At 32.5% G+C, this 15,533-nt stretch overlaps 1 protein-coding gene across 12 annotated transcripts; it reads right to left on the bottom strand.

Annotated features, from left to right (window-relative positions):
• Positions 1–2,592: 2,592 nt before the first annotated feature.
• LOC116007480 (TMV resistance protein N-like) lies at positions 2,593–13,903 on the bottom strand. 12 transcript variants are annotated; one of them, XM_031248161.1, is made up of 18 exons: positions 13,611–13,903; positions 12,988–13,518; positions 11,648–12,710; positions 11,260–11,523; positions 10,946–11,158; positions 10,209–10,421; positions 9,333–9,545; positions 8,891–9,103; positions 8,455–8,667; positions 8,014–8,226; positions 7,571–7,783; positions 7,128–7,340; positions 6,613–6,822; positions 5,754–5,966; positions 5,472–5,532; positions 5,236–5,387; positions 4,795–5,007; positions 2,593–2,616 (listed from the first exon to the last, which is right to left on the bottom strand). In XM_031248161.1, the coding sequence occupies exons 2-18, from the start codon at positions 13,515–13,517 to the stop codon at positions 2,608–2,610; spliced, it is 4,419 nt and encodes a 1,472-aa protein (XP_031104021.1). In that variant the 5' UTR covers position 13,518; positions 13,611–13,903; the 3' UTR covers positions 2,593–2,607. The 12 variants fall into 12 exon arrangements, with proteins under 12 accessions (XP_031104021.1, XP_031104020.1, XP_031104018.1 ...); XM_031248160.1 differs by lacking the exon at positions 2,593–2,616 and adding an exon at positions 3,029–3,170; XM_031248158.1 differs by lacking the exon at positions 2,593–2,616 and adding an exon at positions 3,833–4,045 and having other exon boundaries at positions 13,650–13,903.
• Positions 13,904–15,533: the final 1,630 nt, after the last annotated feature.

Here is a 15,533-nt window from a genome sequence, read left to right on the forward strand (position 1 = left end):
TTCCTGCGACTAGTTGGGCCACCATCGCCGCCGCCTGTTGGATGACCTGCGCTGCTGCCTGAAGGTCCACCACCTGGGCGGGAGCAGCAGTTGCTGGGAGGGGAGTACGGCCACCACCATGGTTGTTGTTGAGTTGGCTAGTGCGGCCACCACCATGGTTGTTGTTGAGTTGGGTACGGAGGTCACCTTCTCTACGGTTATTGTTGTTGAGTTGGCTGCGAAGGTCACCTCCACGGTTACTGTTGAGCTGCTCACGAAGATCACCCGAGGGGTGACCCTTGTTCACCTGACTAGGTGTATGCGAGCTGCTGGATCCAGATGCCATTGATAGTGATGAGATCAACCGAGTGGTTTTTTGATTTTGTGATTTTAGCCTGAGATCTGATCTCAGCTCTCAATGAGAGCACCAATGACAGTAATAATGTGTTACCGGTATGTATTTGAGTATTATTTGAATGTTTGAATACAATATTGAGCGTAGTGCTCAATGTACAAGTGAGTTCAGTATGTATTGTATAAGTTCCAGTGTCCTCCTTTCAGTAACGGAGCGTTAATGCCAAGGGCTGAGAAGCCGTTGAGAATTAATGCCTTGAGCTGAACGTTGGGTGTCAATGCTGAGGAGCTTGAACGTTGAGGAGCTGAACGTTGGTCATCAATGCTGAGAAGCTGAACCGTTGCGCATTGATGCTGAGGAGTGAGGTGTCTTGGGTAGTTTGAACGGCAACTGTCTTGGACAAGGTCTTGCCAATGGTTCCGGGTCGGGTGCTGCTAGCCTGATTACTCTGTCAGTTCGAACTAAGGTTTTTCTCTAATTCTTGTTCATTATTTCAAAATATTAGTTTTCTGCATTCTAATTCCTATTATTAATTAATTATTTGCTTTTTTACTCATTTTCAATTACTTTTAAAGGTTGAATGTCCTATTACTGAAAGATCTGAAGAAGAAATGTTGAAACTTGATAAGAGTGTGAAGAAATATGTGAAGAACTTATTCTGGTGAATGCTTTGTAGAAGAAAGTGCAGTGACTGAGGAAAGGTTATTCTGATGTGTTGCAATTGAATTTGAACTTCACTTTATATTTCAGCTTGTAAGTTCATGCATGGCTGAAGTTTATTGCCAAATAAGTTCTCCAGTTGGTTGCCTTTCATGAGTTGATGATGTTGATAAATTTAGCCACTTGCTTGTCCAGTCCAATCCAGATTGGTGGGATAGTGATCTGTCTCTTAGGTTGGGAGAAAACAAACAGAAAGTGTACTGTTTTTGGTTTCCATTTGATCTGAACAATTCAACTGTGTGTGCTATGATGTTTTTTTTTGCTCCAATGACACCATGGCTAAGTTGTAAGAATCGACTGTTCAATTCATTTTTTTTACAGCATATTGAAATGTTTTAGAACATAAACTTCCCTCATATATTCTGAAATCTGCAGATATGCATTATCCAGTGTTCAATTCAATAATAATAATGTTGAATTTTGATGTCTCAATAACTATTTTGCTGCTCAAAAGGTGGTTGTTACAACAACTAATTAAAAGTGACATAAAGTATATAAAAGCAAGGTATAAAACCAAGCTAGGAAAGTAAACAAATTCTGATAGTAAATTGTTTGGCAAGTTGACATAAATAAATTATACTACCACTTCTTCTCAATTGAACACCAGACATTTCTTATTATTTGTATTGAAAGATGGAATAGTTTTATTGGGGTAGTTGGTACTATAAGAGGCAGCGATATGCAAAAAAAAAAAAAAATACTCATTACTATATACTCCGTAGTTATTTACACTTGATCATCACCCATGAATTAAATAAAAAAAAATTGACACTCTTCACCCTTAAATTATAGTGATATAGTTATTCTTCCCCTCACACCACCACCCAACCCCAATTATAGGTGTAAACAAAAAAAAAAAAAATGAGAGAGAGAGAGATTTGATGAATAAGGCGGATTTGATGAGTGTTTATTGGTACTATAAATTGTCCCAAGTTCGATATGATATGTTGCAATTGAATTTGAATATCATTTTATCTTGCTGAATAAGGCCGATTTGATGAGTGTTTATCACAGTCCAAATTACTTCTCTAAATGAGTGGACCAATACAGAGGATAATAACTACGTAATAATTAACTTGAATGTTTAAAAATTAAACTTAAACAATAATGTTGAAAAGTTGAAATGTTGAATGGTTTGTTGTCTCAAGGACTATTTTATTGTCCAAAAGGGTGGTTGTTACAACATCTAATTAAAGGTGACAAAGTATATAAAGCCAAACTAGTAGGAGGAAAGTAAACAAATTCATATAGAAAATTGGCATAAATTATATCATGACTACTACTAGCTACTGCCCAATTCAACACCAAACATGTCTTATTATTTGTATTCAAAGCTTGCGTTAAAAGAAAAAACAAAAAAACAAAAAAAAAACAAAATATTTCTAAACAATCAAGCAATTCAACATGGAATCTTCCTTGAAATTTAAATTTAAATCTTTTAAAAATAAAAATCCAAAGATACCATCAGTTGACTTTTGATCGACTTGGTTGTTAGATTGTAGACCTTTCCACCATCAACTCTCATCCTCTCTGCTCGCTCATTAACTCTCATCTCATCTCATCTGAGTTTGAATTCATAAACACCTGAGATTAGTTCAAGCTAAGTTTGCCTATGTTTTCTCTGCTCTACTCCATAAATTCAACAACTCAGACCATTTTTTATCTCATATTATCAAAATTAAACCCACTTCTCTAAACCCACCTCTATCTTCATCAACCTAGCTAAGGTATGTTTCATACTTACTCCAACATCACTCAATTCCTTTTTTTGCTTTGATTTATATAGGTTTAGCATTACATTTTGCCATCTTAATTCCTTCACGCTTTTGCTACATATTTATTCACTAAATTCATAGTATTTATCTCATTTTGGTTGTGTGATCACTATGTATGAAAATATTCACAAAGGCTTAGGCTCTGTTTGGGAGATAATCAGCGAGATTATAGGCTTTGTTTTCTATGTAAGCACACATGTAAACAAAAAAATAAATTTTAAGTCAAAAGCATCAAGTAGCAACTTTGTTTTCTATGTAAATTCATTTAAGAGTAATGATATCCACCTAGGGATGGAAGTTGCTCAAGCCCAGCACCGAGCTTTAGAAAATTAAGCATGTGCCTGAAAATTTAAAACATGGACCTGGGCATGAGCATGTATGTAGGCTTTTTGTTAAGATCGAGCTTGAGCCTACAATTGGCCTGAAGCATTTTTAAAAGCTTGTTTAATATGTTGGTCATTAAAAAAGTTTGAAAGTAAGTCATGCTTTAAGTCTATTTAGAGCCTACATATTAAGTCTTTTTGAAAACTTTAATAAGTATTTCTAAATACTTTAAGAAATATACCTAATACAAAATTAATATATATAACTACATAAGTATATCACCACAATGCAAACATAATAACATTAAAACATAAAATAAAATAAATCAAGTCACGGTACGACTTCAACATGCTCGTTAACTTGTTTAGTAATAAATTCAATTGTGTATTATTGTTTGTCTTCCTATATAATTTCATAAATAGTTAACAATCAGCTTACATAATCAAGACGCGACACTTCATTAAATATTATAACAATAAGAACAATTAAACAATAAAAACACTTATAGTAGGATTAACAACAATGTTTATAGTTATAATTTTCTTATCTACATGATATAAATAGAAGCAATTATGTGAATCTTATATAAAAAGCAATTATATAAAAAGAAGCAATTAGAAATTTATATACTTTGTGACGTACACACTCCAGAATTCTTGAACGGGATTTGAGTCTCGGGTTTATCAAATCATACATTGACTTTGAAAATTGGATCGTCAGTTATGTTGATGAGAAATATTGACCATACTATTGGTTTGTGTAATGGTACAAGACTGATAATCACCAAGTTAGCAGACCGTATTATTGAGGCCGAGATAATGACTAGTGCTAACAAAGGAACAAAAGTTTTGATTCCACGAATGTCAATGTCACCATCAGACCCAAGGTTGCCCTTCAAGTTTCAATGAAAACAATTTCGTTTGGTGTTATCATATGCAATGACCATTAACAAAAGTTAGGGTCAAACATTGTCACATGTAGGATTGTTACTAAAGAAATCGGTTTTTGTGTATGACCAGTTGTACGTTGCTGCATCTCGGATTAACAATATTGTAAATGACTCAAGGACAACTTTTTCAACAACCACTAATGTTCTATATCATGAGATCTTTAATAATTTGTAATTTTTCAATTGTTTGTTTTTAATAATAAATGTAACTTATATTTCAATGTTTATTCTTTACCATTAACAAATCTTTTTTACTTTTGTTCCATTCTCAATTTCAATGTTTATTCTTTACCATTTACAAATCTTTACCAAAATTTATATCGTGCAGCACACGGGCAACTTACTAGTATATATATATATATATATATATATATATATATATATTCAACTAAAATCAAATGATGGATCATGCAACAAAAACTTTTTTTGCTAAAAATCTTTACCATATGAAGTGGTATAATAAGTAGATTCTTTTCTTATCACCATATGATAAATTTATCCTTAAATAAATTGCCTTTCATAATAATAAATAATTATACCTGAGATAATTCCTACTTCAACATATAATAAGTACACAAATCTCAACATATAATATATGCAACTCTATTAGACGTTATGTACTTACCTTAATTTCTGAAATGTTTTGTAATTTTATGCAATTTTGATGCTTGAGATTATAGAGATATTTTTACCTTATTAATGTTGGGAAGCTTTTCAAGGGTACTACATCCATCCAAATACAACTCCTCAAGTTCCGTAAGATTTTCAATAGATGGGTGAATCTCTTTCAATTTCTCACACTTTGAAAGTCGCAATTCATTCAAGTTCGGCATCATAGCAAAATTTGGGGTTTCTAACAAAGAACAACAATTTCCAAGATCCAAATACATAATGCTCTTCATTTCCTGCATAAGTAAAATGAGTTTAGCCAAATTGTTTGGAACTCTTAAATTTAAAAAATTTATAGAAATAACTAACATATATTGCCTCATTGTCGGGTCGATAAAAGAAGTATTTCTATCCCAACATATAATATACGCAACCCTATTAGATGTTATGCACTTACCTTAATTTCTGAAATGTTTTGTAATTTTATACAATTTTGATGCTTGAGATTATGGAGATATTAATACCTTGTTAATGGTGGGAAGCTTTTCAAGGTTACTACATCCATCAATATACAACTCCTCAAGTTCCGTGAGATTTCCAAAAGATGGGTGAATCTCTTTTAATTTCTTACACTTTGAAAGGTCTAAACACTTCAAATTCGGCATCATAGCAAAATTTGGAGTTTCTAACAACTTCAAATTCGGCATCATAGCAAAATTTGGAGTTTCTAACAAAGAACAATTCGGCATCATAGCAAAATTTGGAGTTTCTAACAAAGAACAACAATTATCAAGATCCAAATACGTAATGCTCTTCATTTCCTGCATAAGTAGAATGGGTTTAGTCAAATTGTTCGGAACTCTTAAATTTAAAAACTTTTTAGAAATAACTAACATATCATTGTCGCGTCAATGAGAGAATTACTCAAATCCAAACATATAATATATGCAACTCTATTATATGTTATGTACTTACCTTAATTTCTGAAATGTTTTGTAATTTTATGCAATTTTGATGCTTGAGATTATAGAAATATTAATACCTTATTAATGTTGGGAAGCTTTTCAAGGGTACTACATCCATCAAAATGCAACTGCTCAAGTTCCGTAAGATTTCCAAAAGATGAGTGAATCTCTTTTAATTTCTTACACTTTGAAAGGTCTAAATACTTCAAATTCGGCATCATAGCAAAATTTGGAGTTTCTAACAAAGAACAACAATTATCAAGATCCAAATACGTAATGCTCTTCATTTCCTGCATAAGTAGAATGAGTTCAGTAAAAATTTGTTCGAAACTTTTAAATTTAAAAACTTTTTAGAAACAACTAACATATATTGTCTCATTATCGCGTCGATGAGAGAAGTACTCAAATCCTAACATATAATATATACCTTAAGTTCTGAAATGTATTGTTATTTTATGCAATTTTGATGCTTGAGATTATGGAGATATTAATATCTTGTTAATGGTAGAAAGCTTTTCAAGGATACTGCATCCATCTAAATACAACACATCAAGTTTCATAAGATTTTCGTAAGATGGGTGGATCTCTTTCAATTTCTCACATTTTGAAAGTCTTAATTCCTTCAAAGTTCCCTATCGTAGCAAAATTTGGTGTTTCTAAAAAAGAACAACAATTTTCAAGTTCCAAATACGTAATGCTCTTCATTTCTTGCATAAGTAGAATGAGTTTAGTCAAATTATTCGGAACTTTTAAATTTAAATTTTTTTATAAAATAACTAACATAAATTGCCTCATTGTCGCGTTGATAAGAGAAGTACTCAAATCTCAACATATAATATATGCAACTCTATTAGATGTTGTGTACTTACCCTAATTTCTTAAATGTATTGTAATTTTATGTCATTTTGATGCTTGAGATATTGGAATTATTAATACCTTGTTAATGTCTGGAAGCTTTTCAAGGGTACTACATCCATCAAAATACAACTTCTCAAGTTCCCTAAGATTTCCAAATGGGTGGATCTCTTTCAATTTCTCACACTTTGAAAGTCGGAATTCCTTCAAGTTCGGCATCATAGCAAAATTTGGTGTTTCTAACAAAGAAAAACAATTTTCAAGATCCAAATATGTAATGCTCTTCATTTCCTGCATATGTAGAATGAGTTTAGTCAAATTGTTCGGAACTTTTAAATTTAAAAACTTTTTAGAAATAAGTAACATATCATTGTCGCGTCAATGAGAGAATTACTCAAATCTCAACATATAATATATGTAACTCTATTAGATGTTGTGTACTTATCTTAATTTCTGAAATGTTTTGTAATTTTATGTCATTTTGATGCTTAATTTCTGAAATGTTTTGTAATTTTATGTCATTTTGATGCTTGAGATTATGGAGATATTAATACCTTGTTAATGGTTGATGCTTGAGATTATGGAGATATTAATACCTTGTTAATGGTGGGAAGCTTTTCAAGGATACGACATCCATCAAAATACAACTTCTCAAGTTCCATTAGATTTCCAAAAGATGGGTGGATCTCTTTTAATTTCTCACAATTTGAAAGTCGTAATTCCTTCAAGTTCAGCATCATAGCAAAATTTGGTGTTTCTAACAAAGAACAACAATTTTCAAGATCCAAATACGTAATGCTCTTCATTTCCTACATAAGTAGAATGAGTTTAGTCAAATTCTTCGGAACTCTTAAATTTAAAAATTATTTAGAAATAACTAACATAAATTGCCTCATTGACGCGTCGAAGAAAGAAGTACACAAATCTCAACATATAATATATGCAACACTATATTAGATGTTGTGTACTTACCTTAATTTTTGAAAGGTTATGTAATTTTGTGCAATTTTGATGCTTGAGATTATTGAGATATTAATACCTTGCTAATGGTTGGAAGCTTTTCAATGGCACTACATCCATCAAAATACAACTGCTCAAGTTCCGTGAGATTTCCAAAAGATGGGTGTATCTCTTTCAATTTCTCACACTTTGAAAGTCGTAATTTCTTCAACTTTGGCATCATAGCAAAATTTGGTGTTTTTAACAATGAACAACAATTTTCAAGATCCAAATACGTAATGCTCTTCATTTCCTACATAAGTAGAATGAGTTTAGTCAAATATTGTTAGGAACTCTTAAATTTAAAAACTTTTTAGAAATAACTAACATATATTGCCTCATTGTTGCGTCAATGAGATAAGTACTCAAATCTTAACATATAATACATGCAACTCTATTAGACGTGGTGTACTTACCTTAATTTCTAAAATATTTTGTAATTTTATGCCATTTTGATGCTTGAGATTGTGGAGATATTAGTACCTTGTTAATGTTGGGAAGCTTTTCAAGGGCACTACATCCATCAAAATAAAATTTCTCAAGTTCCGTGAGATTTCCAAAAGATGGGTGGATCTCTTTCAATTTCTCACAATTTGTAAGTCGTAATTCCTTCAAGTTCGGCATCATAGCAAAATTTGGTGTCTCTAACAAAGAACAACAATTTTCAAGATCCAAATACGTAATGCTCTTCATTTCCTGCGTAATTAGAATGAGTTTAGTCAAATTGTTTAGAACTCTTAAATTTAAAAACTTTTTAAAAATAACTAACACATATTGCCTCGTTTTCGCGTCGATAAGAGATGTACTCAAATTTCAACATATAATATATGCAACTCTATTAGGTGTTGTGTACTTGCCTTAATTTCTGAAATATTTTATAATTTTATGCAATTTTGATGCTTGAGATTATGGACAAATAATTACCTCGTTAAGGTTGGGAAGCTTTTCAAGGGTACTACATCCATCAAAATACAACACATCAAGTTTCGTAAGGTTTCTGAAGGATGGGTGGATCTCTTTCAATTTCTCACATTTTGAAAATCGTAATGCCTTTAAATTCGGCATCATAGCAAAATTAGGGGTTTCTAACAAAGAACAACAATTTTTAAGATCCAAATAGGTAATGCTCTCCATTTCCTGCATAAGTAGAATGAGTTTAGTCAAATTGTTCGAAACTTTTAAATTTTAAATCTTTTTAGAAATAACTAACATATATTGCCTCATTGTTGCGTCGATGAGAGAATTACTCAAATCTCAACATATAATATATGTAACTCTATTAGATGTTGTGTACTTAATTTCTGAAATGTTTTGTAATTTTATGTCATTTTGATGCTTGAGATTATGGAGATATTAATACCTTGTTAATGGTGGGAAGCTTTTCAAGGATACGACATCCATCAAAATACAACTTCTCAAGTTCCATAAGATTTCCAAAAGATGGGTGGATCTCTTTCAATTTCTCACACTTTGAAAGTCGTAATTCCTTCAAGTTCAGCATCATAGCAAAATTTGGTGTTTCTAAAAATGAAGAACAATTTTCAAGATCCAAATATTTAATGCTCTTCATTCCCTGCATAAGTAGAATGAGTTTAGTCAAATTGTTCGGAACTCTTAAATTTAAAAACTTTTTAGAAATAGCTAACATATATTGCCTCATTGTCGCGTCGATGAGAGAAATACTCAAATCTCAACATATAATATATGCAACTATATTAGATGTTGTGTACTTAACCTATATTTCTGAAATGTTTTTTAATTTTATGCAATTTTGATGCTTGAGATTATGGAGATATTAATACCTTGTTAATGTTGGGAAGCTTTTCAAGGGTACTACATTTTTTAATACACAATATTTCAAGTTCGGTAAGATTTTCCAAAGATGGGTGGATCTCTTTCAATTTCTCACAATTTGAAAGTCGTAAGTCCTTCAAGTTCGACATCATAGCAAAATTTGGTGTTTCTAACAAAGAGTCACAATATGTAAACCACAAACGGGTAATGCTCTTCATTTCCTGCATAAGAAGAATGAGTTTAGTCAAATTGATCACAACTCTTAACTTATAAAACTGTTTAAAAATAACTAACACGTATTGCCTCGTTGTTGGATCGATGAGAGATGTGCTATAATCCCAACATATAATATATCCAACTATATTAGGTGTTGTGTACTTGCCTTAATTTCTGAAATATTTTATAATTTTATGCAATTTTGATGCTTGATATTTTGGATATATTAATACCTTGTTAATGTTGGGAAGATTTTCAAGAGTACTACATCCATCAGAAAACAAAAAGCTCAAGTTCTGTAAGATTTTCAAAAGATGTGTTGATCTCTTTCAATTTCTCACACTTTGAAAGTCATAATTCTCTCAAGTTCGGTATCATAGCAAAGTTTGGTGTTTCTAACAAAGAGCTACAATATGTTAGAACGAAATGGGTAATGCTCTTCAAATGAGTTAAGTTAAAATAACATTTTAAAAATAATTAACACATATTGCTTCATTGTCGCGTCATGAGAGTGCTCTGATCTAATCCCAACATATAATATATGCTACTTTTTTTTTAGACGAAATAATATATGCTACTTTATTAGATGTTTTTTACTTACCTTAATTTCTGAGATGTTTTGTAATTTTATGCAATTTTGATGCTTGAGATTATGGAGATATTAATACCTTGTTAATGTTGGGAAGCTTTTCAAGGTTTCTACAACCATCAAAATACAACTCCTCAAGTTCCGTAAGATTTTCAAAAGATGGATGGATCTGTTTCAGTTTTTCACACTTTGAAAGTCGTAATTCCTTCAAGTTCGGCATCATAGAAAAATTTGGTGTTTCTAACAAAGAACAACAATTTTCAAGATCCAAATACGTAATGCTCTTCATTTCCTGCATAAGATGAATGAGTTTAGTCAAATTGTTTGGAACTCTTAAATTTAAAAACTTTTTGGAAATAACTAAGGGTGTGCTTGGTTCGCACATGGGAATCGGAATCGGAATGGGTATCAAATACTTGGTAAGGGTAATGGGTTTTGGTGAAAGTATTTAGCATGTTTGGTAGTTGGGTGGAATGGGAATGAATATTAATAGTTGGGGAAGAAATGAAGAAGTGAAATGAAACCCTTATTTAATAAGGGTATGGGTTTTCCCATTAATGGGGTATTCCATACCCATAGTAGCATTCTCAAAACCTATCAACCAAACACTAGCAATCACTTTCATACCCATTCCCTATACCAAAACCCCCCAACCAAACACACCCTAACATATATTGCCATGTTTTTATGTGGATGAGGGAAGTTCTATAATCTCAACATATGAATCCAACTCCTCTTGATTTAGTGTATTGTCTTGATTTCTTAAAAATCTTAGTTCAATTGTCAAGATTGAGAAACTTGAGATATGAAACTTACTTGATTGAAGCTGGGAAACTTTGCAAGGTTGCTGCATAGACTTAAATTCAATTTTACAAGTTTCTTAAGATTTTTAATTGATGGGTGGATAGTTTCTAATTTCTTACAGTCTGAAAGGTTTAAATTCATCAAGTTCGGCATCTTTGTAAAATTTGGGGTTTCTAACAAATATTTGGATGCGCTCAGATCCAAATAGGTAAGTTTCTTCATTTCCTGCAAGAGATGATTGAGGATAAACAAAAGGTTGAACTCTTAAATAAGTAAAAAAAATATTAACACAAAGTGCAGAGTTTGTTAAGTATCAAATACCGTACCATTGGGAAAAAAAGCTTTGACCACGGATAATATGGGAATTTTAGCACCGTCAAACTCCTTGGGAGATAATTCGTAATGCCTGTCTCTTTCAAAGCTTCTATACTTTTCAAATGAGACTCTGAGCTACAAAAATAGTGTTCTTCTTGATATCTAACAATGAGCATCTTCAATTTTGTCATTTGTTTGAAAGAGTCAATACAAGGGCTAATATCCTCATCACAGTCGAATGAAAGCAAAAGACCTTCTACCACCACCTTATGCTCCTAAAACAAGAAAAGAATATGATTAATCATTTTAATTCAATGCAAAATAACATTATTTAAAATAAAACACTTGATGTTAATTAGCTTATTAGGAAGATATTAAGCCACAATAAATGTATCTTACATCCTCAAGGTCTTCCTCAAGGTCTTCAAGCCGGCATCTCCTTCTCCCTTTTTCTCTTGCAATATTCAACCCCATTTCATATATCAAATCATGCATACGAATATATCCCCGTGATGATTCAAATAGAAGACATCTATCAATAAGCACTGATATGTTTGTAACAGGATGTAATTTACAACAATTAAGTACTTCTTCTACAATATACCGGTGTTCGTGCCGAAAAAAGCATACTATATCCAAAAATACATTTTTGCACTCCTCACCCAATCTATCATAGCTTATCTTAAGCATTTCAATAACTTCCCCTTCTGGGATGTCTTTAATATTCTCTAGTGTGTTTTCCCACATTTTTTGCTTTGTTTGTCCACGTAGAAAAGAACCCCAGACTTTAAGGGCTAATGGAAGACCACTAGCATGAGCTACAAAAGATGTACACAGATCTTCAAAGCCTTTTTCTGGAGATTCTTTCTTAAAAGCATGCCAACTAAATAGTTCTAAAGCTTTTTCTTTATCCAATTTCTCTACTTCATGAGGTTCAACAACAACGCTAAATTGAGTGAATAAATGCTTGTCTCTAGTAGTTATGATGACTCTACTACCATTGCAAATCCATTCACCGTCTCCAACCAATTTATTTAATTGATTCTCATGGTCCACATCATCAAGAACAATTAAAACTCTCTTCCATTCAAGCCTTTTCTTTATCATCTGAAAACCTTCATCCACATCATCTATATAAATTGAATTTTCCTTGAGAACTTTTGATAGGAGTTTCTTTTGCAAGGCTTCCATCCCATGTTTTCTAACATCAGCAAGAAAACATGAGCCCTCAAATGCACTAGAAAATCGTTCAAAAGCCGCTCTTGCAATGGTTGTTTTCCCAATACCGCCCATACCCCAAAGGCCTAATATTAACTTAACATTTACATCACACACTTTCAACTTCATTCTTATTTCTTCAAGCCGTGACTCTAATCCCACTAAACCTTTTTGGACACTTTGAGGTGGAGGCAGTTGTTTTGATATGTCAGCAATGACTGCTTTGATACACTCTGTTTCAAATCTGAGAAGGCATTGAACTAGTAGTTGGTAGTTTTTCACGAAACTCTATACATTACTTTCAATTTATATTTAGCGAAAATTGTAATTTTTGCCGCTGCATAATATGTCAATTATCAATGTCATCCTGAATTATTAGTGGTGCAATATTTACACCACTGAAGGTGCAATATATGTACCATTTTTTAAAATTGAGGGGCAATATTTCCACTCCTCTGTGATAGTTAATAAGATTAAAATAAAAATAAAATTTGGGAGTAAAATGATAAAAGAAAACAAACCCGTTATACTCATGACCGTGCAAATCGTGCCCTGCAATACTGCCTGCATCTGTCAAAGCTTTCCTCCACCTTTCAACCTTCACCTTGCCCTCATCATCTTTGAAATTCTCTTCATGTTTGGCAAATGCTCCTTTAAAACTTGCAGTCTGTTTGCGCACATGTGAAGGCTCTATGTCGTAGAAAATTGGCACCACAACCTGGTTTAGATTATGTTTGCATTCCATGATTTTTGCAAGTTCGTCTAGACACCAGGTTGAAGATGCATAATTTTTGGAAAAGACGACAACTGCAAATCTTGATTGTTGAATAGCTTGTAGGAGAGTGGGAGCAATAGACTGTCCTTTCTCCAGCCGCTCGTCATCTTTGAAGGTGTGGAGCCCTTTCTGTTCCAGCCAATGGTAAAGGTGATCAACAAAATTCTTGCGAGTATCTTCCCCTCGAAAACTCAAGAAAACATCGTAAGTGAATTTGGGAGTTGATTGTGAAGGGGTAGCAGAAGAGGCAGAAGCCATATCCTCCAACTTCACCATACTGCAAATTAAACTAATTGGAATGGATCGGAGATTAAATTAATATATGAAATCAACAAAGAATTAAATTAAACACCAGATAGAGTAAATTACAGAGTTACAAGAAGACATCTGAGTCAACCCTTGACATGCCTGAAAAAGTATATATTGAGGATTTAGGCACTGAATGGAATGGATTATATTTTCTCTTGGGCCTCTGTAACCATTTGCCAACAAGCTAAGCTTCAGTACTGAACGCCACCATTTTCAAATCCAAAAACAAAAATGAAACCAAAAGAATTGATTCTTCATTCATATTTCCAAATCGATGGATCAAACTGGGCAATGGAAACTACTCTTCATCTACCTGACGAGAAAGAATATCTAATTGATGAGTATTTGGGAGAAGAAATATCTGAGAATGAAAACAAAATGTCATCACACTGGAAATTTACTCTTTTCTGCATTATTAGGTGAGGTGGGTCCCCTACTTTTGACGACTCGATCAAACGCATAGTTACGCGGCATGCATGTCACTGGGTCGCCCACTTTGAAAATTGTCCAAAATATATCATAATAATGGCGATGGCATATTAGGCAAATTTTACCCTAGAACATTGTTTTTTAGTTTTTAGAAATTTTTGTAAGTGTGATTATGAAAAAAAATGTGAGAAAGAAGAAAATAAAAAATATATATATACTTGATTTAAAAAAAATATTAATAACTTTGTAGGCTGTAACACGCGCCTGCTGGGCATACGTGTGACAGCCACGGGTAGCTGTCACATGTGGTGTAATAGATATGTGGGTCCCATATCTGAAAATTTCTCCAAATCACAATAAGGCCATTCATACCATTGGAGTTATTGTCATATGGAAGCCTACATGACATGAGAGAGGAGATGAGAGAGAATGGGTGGGGAGCAACTGATAAGAGAGAATGGCACAGTAAATTTTGACATTGCATTTTATAATTTTTTGCTGCTATGCACATTCAGGGCACAACAGCACCCACTCGGGCGCGCGCAGTACGTGCCTCGCCTGACAGGAGTTTTTTTTTTTTTTTTTTTTAATCATACTCCGTATTTGTTTATTTTTTTTCCTTCCCTTCTATTTTCTCTTTCCTAATCACACTTACAAAAACTCTTAAAAAACTGCAAAATATTTCTATTGATAAGGATGCTCTAATGGTGATTGTATAGTATTCTCAAAACACCTCACATAAATAGTGAGTAAAAAACAGATAAGAGTTGAAATTAAGAATATATGTAATACTGTATTACTTCTTTGAACATTGTCAAAATCATAATATGGTTTGCCCCTTTTACGTGTGTGCAAGAGAAAAAAAAAATTTCGCAATATACTCTACGGTCTATACTTGTAAAAAATATATATTTGTATTAGCCTATACCCAAGTTACTTTTCACACACGTAAAATTATTAAAATAAAATTAAAAAAATAGTTTTCTTTTAAAATTCGGTAACGGCTATGTCAGTCATCAACAGGTAAATATGCCACTTTTAGTTCAATTGCATGATTTTGCGTTGTTTAGGAATTCAATTGTAGTTTTTTTAGTTTGATGACCTAATTGCAATTTCGTGTGTAGTTCAGTGGTTTATTAGACCCTTACTCCTCATAATAATGGCGATTGTATAGTAGCTCAAGATTTTCACATGTGTGGAACTTTTAACAGTATATTCTATAGGGTCAAAAAGAAAAAGAAAAAAAGCGTATATGCATTAATAGTCTATGCTTTTATTGGTCTTGTTTGGTAATTTTGACAGATCCACCATTTCAACGATTTGAAATTATTGAAATCCCTTTTAGTAGCATTTATCCAAAGCGCCAATCACTAAATAAAAGTTAGTTTATACTCACATTATTATCTTTCAATGTGAAACAAAAATTTTTCTAAAATTTTTTAATGTCTTTTTATTTCCAACTTGATGAATATATTTTGGAATCAATTCATCATTTTTTAAAGTCATCTAAAGCCTTCACCATTAGTTGTTATTGGCACAAAGTTTTAGGCCTAA

The sequence above is a fragment of the Ipomoea triloba genome, chromosome 15, assembly GCF_003576645.1.
Source record: "Ipomoea triloba cultivar NCNSP0323 chromosome 15, ASM357664v1".
Classification (NCBI taxonomy): Eukaryota; Viridiplantae; Streptophyta; class Magnoliopsida; order Solanales; family Convolvulaceae; genus Ipomoea; species Ipomoea triloba.

What these genes read in the sequence shown, in the direction of transcription:
- LOC116007480 (XM_031248158.1), bottom strand. Translation starts at nt 13,517, where the DNA reads ATGGTGAAGTTGGAGGATATGGCTTCTGCCTCTTCTGCTACCCCTTCA. An exon ending in AGCTTCCCAACATTAACAAG is followed by an intron (nt 9,546 to 10,208) that starts GTATTAATATCT and finishes CTTCTTATGCAG; the next exon opens with GAAATGAAGAGCATTACCCG. An exon ending in AGCTTCCCACCATTAACAAG is followed by an intron (nt 6,823 to 7,127) that starts GTATTAATATCT and finishes CTACATATGCAG; the next exon opens with GAAATGAAGAGCATTACATA.